General features: G+C 35.0%; 1 protein-coding gene across 2 annotated transcripts; it reads right to left on the reverse strand.

The window, feature by feature from the left end:
* Positions 1–791: 791 nt before the first annotated feature.
* On the reverse strand, positions 792–3,564 carry LOC104245391 (uncharacterized). 2 transcript variants are annotated; one of them, XM_009800993.2, is made up of 5 exons: positions 3,202–3,564; positions 2,631–2,890; positions 2,198–2,291; positions 1,977–2,088; positions 792–1,179 (listed from the first exon to the last, which is right to left on the reverse strand). In XM_009800993.2, the coding sequence occupies exons 1-5, from the start codon at positions 3,338–3,340 to the stop codon at positions 984–986; spliced, it is 801 nt and encodes a 266-aa protein (XP_009799295.1). In that variant the 5' UTR covers positions 3,341–3,564; the 3' UTR covers positions 792–983. The 2 variants fall into 2 exon arrangements, with proteins under 2 accessions (XP_009799295.1, XP_009799294.1); XM_009800992.2 differs by having other exon boundaries at positions 1,977–2,091; positions 3,202–3,475.
* Positions 3,565–6,099: the final 2,535 nt, after the last annotated feature.

A 6,099-nucleotide genomic window follows, 5' to 3' on the forward strand; every position in this document is an offset into this window, starting at 1 on the left:
GGCCCTTTAACTAAATTACTTTTGTGCCAATTAGATACTTTGTAATGACATGCTTGAGTGCGTGGGAAGGGTGCGTGAACATGATAAAAAGGTTGTTAATTATTATTATATTATTATTATATTCTAATATTTCAATTAAAGCTAACTTTTACCCTACATTCTATTTCTCTTCTTCTTCCCGTGAACACATCATTTTTCCTCTTAATTGTTTTTAAAAATAAAATTTAGTGTATATGGATTTGACTATTTTGGCATGCTCGTTCTTTCTGCACGACACTTGTAAGCTATATCAACTTAGACGAGGAATAGAGAGAATAGCATGATATTTCAGTAAAATCGAAACAAGAAGAAGTGAGATAAAGTTGAACGGAGGAAATTTTCAGTGAGCTTTTTAGGGTACTAAGCCGCCAGAGTCGACGGTCAGGTTTTTCATTTTCTGAAGATGAGTTTCAATTTGTTTTGGGGGTTAATTCTATAAGGTGGAATATTTTAAGGTGTTAGAGGCAATTGTAATACACGCGTTTAATTTTTATAAACATTTTTCTCATATGGTCTACAAAGTGTCTAATTGGCACAAATGTGGTTTAGTTGAAGGGCCTGATAGGAACAACTCTATGTTTAAGTGTTCAAGTGACAAAAAGGCCAAATTTAAGGATTCAGTTATGTATTCTGCCTTATAAGTTTAATTGTTATCCAATTTTTAGTGTAAACAACTAGTTAAATGCAATTCTTATTCCATTGCCGAACCAAATTCGATGTCACAATGCCACAATTGTTTAATCATACTCTAATAACTAAAATGTACATATATGTTCATATTAAAATTCTCAACGTTCCTTTTTGATATATAAGGGCAACAATGGCAATGATGCAATTATCATCTTGCTATTTTGCAGCTAACTAAAAATATAATACAGGAAGAAGAGAGGATAATATCACACCTCTATATATAAGCCAGAAATATAAGTTGTTCATTATTTAATCTACATGTATCTTTGGTTGGAGGGGTGGAGATCAATCTCTTGGGTCCAAGAGGATCGGTCTTGGATGTGCAAATACCAGTAGGTTTGAGCCAGCGCATCTGGGTCCATCAACCCCTCCCCTTCCCGTCCCCTGGTTTGTTGGTGCTGTTGTTCCCCAACCAACAACCTGTGCTGCGAACTTGATGCTATTGCCCCCCTGCATATTACAATTTATATTACTGAAGAATTTAAGCTCTATGCATTAATGACAAAAGATATTCACGATGTAATCAGGTCACATGTAAGGTAAATACAAATATATTTCTATGGTAAGTGTTAGTATTTGGTAACTTAGTGAAACAGGTATTATATGGTACAAACCAACAGGCGAAAACTCCCTTTCAAAATTTACCCAACTGTCTTGGAAAGCCTGTGGCTGCAAGTTTTGTTTACTATAGCTAGAAGGGATGGATGTAATCCAAGTCTAAACTAACTGCAAAACTTGAAGAGCAATATGCTTCCTGAAAATTGTTTGGCTTGCCTCTCAGATTTGATTCAAGGGCTTCGCCATTTGTTACACGTACGTCTGCATTCAGGGTCGGAGCTACTCACCCACTAGGAATAAAGCAAATTAACCTTTCTGTATATATATTAATATTAATTAACTGTCGAATCTTCAAAGGTAGTTCAAATTTTGCTTTACTTGTGGGTTCGAATGCAGTGTGATTTCCTTGCATTTTTTTTCCAGCTTTTTAATAAGAATAACTGAATCCATCACTGAACGCATTAAATGATGAATTTATGCCTCGTTGAAGGCCAAACGGCAAAATAAAATCTAAAAAGATATCCTAACTTTGCCAGGAATAAGTTGACATTGTTATAAAGGTAAATACAGCTAAATATTCCTGCATCTTGTGGAATGTAGAATCTTGGACAGGCAGTTGGAGAAATTCAAGAGGAAACTATCGAAGTAATGGCCATATATATATATATATATATATAACAAAGACAAACCTGGGCGTGCCAACGATGCCGTGGATGATGACATTCGCCACGTGTACTCCAAGAGGTTGAAACTCCTTTGCTAGACATTGAGATAAGGCTCTCATTGCAAATTTTCCACAGCCTGCTATATTTTTCGTTTCTCTTTTGTATCATCAAATTGAGTTGTAGATATAAAGTGCAACAAAACGAAAACAATAAAAGGAAATCAGCCCCAGAAAATTATCACGTACATAACTGAGAATAACCGGCAATGCCACTAAGAGAAGCTGAACACCCAGTGAAAAGAATTGTCCCTCTTCCTCTTTCCACCATACCTGGAACTACCTGAGATTTTCAATTCCAATGGTCCAAACCTCTTTATTCAACACATTAGGTTAGGCAATGCATCATGAATTCACCCAATTAATCCAACCAAACGGAACCAATAGCAGTGAATATTGAGTTTAACTGTATACATTAAGAGTGTAAAAGCTTTCTTCACTATCAGGTTACTTAAAAGAAATTACTGATAATTATTTATAATAAGTATGCTTAGTGATATGAAGATAAAATATTTTACCTATAGAATAAAAAACTTTTACACAAATCAATATATACAAATTAATTTCATAGGAGTAGTATTTAGCAATATATGCACATGTGTTGGTATTTAAAATTTGAGACCTGTTGAGCGCAGTGGAAGGCGCCGACGGAAGAGACAGCCAGAGATTTCTCAAAGTGTTCAACTCTAATGTCTGTGAAGTTTGTGGGGTGCCAAGATACTGGCTGGTATGCATTGTAGACCAACACTTCCACAAAGCCCAGTGATAGAACTCCCTCAAATGCCTCTCTTATGCTTCGGGAATCTGAACAATCTATCCTGATGGCAAAGACCTGAGCTTTTTCTTCTCTCGCTATCTCATCTGCAAATCTTGATAATCTACCTGTTGGAATAAACAACATAAAACATAACTCTAGTAAATCGCACTTGTACCATCTATATTGCTTTATCGCTAGATATGAGCTTCATTCTTGTTTTATTATATATACCAAGAAACAGAAGCAAATCAACTATTTAGAGTCACTAGAATGAGCGTGATCTAGTTATATGAAGGCATTTTTAATTTACTTTAATTACACACATATATAATTCAAACAAAAAATAATGAGTTTAGTTGAACTCCCAAAAACCCCTCGAGAGATCTGTCTCTACCAAAAGATATGTAAGCAAGAGAGGTTGATAGAGAACACTAACCTAAGTCACGGGCGAGGATGGCAACAGTATAGCCTTCGTGGGCGAACTTGCGGGCGATAGAGCGGCCGAGTTTCGGTCCCACACCAACAATGGCAGCAATATTCCCTCTGGATGAGGCTGAACTCGCCATGCTCCGCATCTTCTAATTTTGGCCCTCAGTCTTTCCGTTTGGTTTCAATTTTATCAATTGTCCCAAAGGTATCTATCCTCAGTCTGTATTTGTGTACTTAGATAAAAAAAATAAAAACACAAGATCCACAAAGTATGAAACAGCAAAATCAAATGCAGCTACTTGTTCTTAATTAATCCAACTTCTTGATCGCTTGCTGCCTCCTACGGAAGAGGCAATAATTAACAAGAACTGTAGGATTAATTTACAGAGTTTTTACATATATATATATATATATATATATATATATATATATATATATGCAAGCAATAATCCGATGAATATTTATGTGGCGTATATATATGTACCTCTTTGGCAGTCTCATAGCTCGTGTAGTACACTATATAGTATGGACAGGAATACTGAACGGTGCTCACTGCTCAGCTAACTCGCTAATGATTGCGCCTACTGACAAGTTTGAATCGTATTAATTAATAACCGCCGCATGGTCCCATTCTAAATTCATTACAACAGTATAAACTGGAAAACCTCCATAGATAGTTATGAGTCCGAAACTTTTCTAATGCCTTTTTGGGCAAAAAATACGTTTTTACTACTAAAAAAAAGTTACATAAATAACTAAAACGCAGTATAATACTGTGTTTTACTTTAACGGAAAGTTAGCCGTTAAAGTAAAACGCAGTACTATACTGCGTATTATTAAAAAAAATTTTTTTTAAGGAAAACGCAAAATGCAGTATACTGCGTATTATTGGGCCAGCTATATTTAGTTAAAGCAAAACGCAGTATAATACTGCGTTTAAGGAAAATGCAGTATTATACTGCGTTTTGCTTTAATTAAATAAAAAGCCCTTCTTCCCAAGACAACGACAACCATCACCACTAAAAAAAACTCCACTGCTCCCCCCTGTAAAATTAAAAAAAAAAAAAAAATTGGCCGCACCCGTCACCCAAAAAGCAAAGAGTGTAGGTCCCGCACACAAGACAAGCTTTGGATTCCTTCATTCGATGCAAAATTTCGATTTGGATCAATTTCAAAAAACTTAAATCGAGTTATTTCGATTTTGTTTATGTCGAAACTCGTATAGTACATGTATATTTGTATTGTTGAATATGTTTCCATGTTAATTTGTGTTATGTTTGTGTTTAAATTTGTAACTTATTTATACCCGGATTGATTTATTAGCTTTGGGACAAAAAATTATTAAAATTTGATAAATAATTTTTAATGTTAATGTTATGTTTTTATTTGCTTAAATAATAAATAAATATTATTTATTTAGTTTGTTGTTCATATTTGTATGTTATGTTTGTTATTTTTATATGTAATTGTGATCTTTTAGCGTAAAAAAATATAGAGCCTTTTAGCGTAGTAAAATATAGAGCCTTTTAGCGTAGTAAAATATATAGCCTTTTAGCGTAGTAAAATATATAGCCTTTTAGCGTAGTAAAATGTAGAGCCTTTTAGCGTAGAGTCTTTGTAGTTTAAGTATGTAGTAACTGCAAACTCTATCCAATTACACTTTACAAAATTAATTAATTATCTAATTTATAAAATAAACTTACAAAAGTAAAAAAATTAATATATGTTGTCAAATTAACTCAAATATCGAGCCTGGAACCTATACATAATTATTCAGTCCAATATTAAAAATAATTAATTATTTAATTTATTAAGCTAACAAAATTCTAAAAATATTGAAATTGACATGCGTAATTAAGGATATGTTAGTGCTACCGGGCCTCAAATATCGAGCCTGAAACCCATACATAATTATTAAGTCCAATTCAAGGAATTTTAATTTAATTTATTAAACTAACAAAATTCTAAAAATGTTGAAATTGACATGCATAATAATTAAGGATAGGTTTGTGCTACCGGGCCTCAAATATCGAGCCTGGAACCCATACATAATTATTCAGTCCAATTCAAAGGCACATTTGCGACCGAGATATGCCTTTCTTTTGGTTATAGTACAACCATACTCTTGGTGGACGACTGTAATACACTCTTTAATCTTGAACCTAATGGACACTTCCAAATATGGAATCAAGACAAGAGAAATCAAGTCCACATCCAGGTTGAAGTGATTCTCATTGAATGTGTCCATTTCACATCTGTGGGTGCTAATAAATTTACCCACTTTCCACAAACTTGATTTCTTCTTGCTGGCACGCAACATCCAGTGACAACCTATAAAGTCTCTACGGCATACAGCCGTGTATACCTCCGTAGTTAACTCACTTACTATCATCTCACGGCACTCTCTTATACTGTAGATTTTTACCGCCCTAATTAGGCGAGCTTTGTCGGGGAGATATATGCCATTTGCCAAAACAACTGGTCTAGACTCATCCCACATCGCTGACCGAATTTCGTCATCATCCCTTGTGAGGGCATCCATGTTCGGCATACTTGGCAAATTATCAAGGTAGGGAATATTACGCTCATGAAATGGCACGTGGGACTCGTACACTCTTGGTCTAGCGGGAGGTGGATGAACATGCTCCTTCGTCAGCTCAGGTTCAACATTCACTTCCTCCTCCTCATCACCCTCATCATGGAAGGGTGTGTCATCTCCAGACTCATCCGCATTGTTGTCATAATCACTATCATCTTCCTGACTCTGCGCATCTGCCAACTCAAGTGTGAATACATTGTCTATGGGTAACTGTGTGAGGTCAACAACATCAAGAAGCTCGTTTTCACTACACAAAAAGAACAAAATGATAAGTTACCCAACTAGATAAATACTTTAGAAATAGAT

This window comes from Nicotiana sylvestris, chromosome 2 (genome assembly GCF_000393655.2).
Source record: "Nicotiana sylvestris chromosome 2, ASM39365v2, whole genome shotgun sequence".
NCBI lineage: Eukaryota > Viridiplantae > Streptophyta > Magnoliopsida > Solanales > Solanaceae > Nicotiana > Nicotiana sylvestris.

Coding starts and splice junctions, on each gene's coding strand:
- LOC104245391 (XM_009800992.2), bottom strand. CDS start 3,340: ATGCGGAGCATGGCGAGTTCAGCCTCATCCAGAGGGAATATTGCTGCC. Junction 2,891..3,201: donor CATCCTCGCCCGTGACTTAG/GTTAGTGTTCTC, acceptor TTATTCCAACAG/GTAGATTATCAAGATTTGCA. Junction 2,092..2,197: donor TGCCGGTTATTCTCAGTTAT/GTACGTGATAAT, acceptor CGAAAAATATAG/CAGGCTGTGGAAAATTTGCA.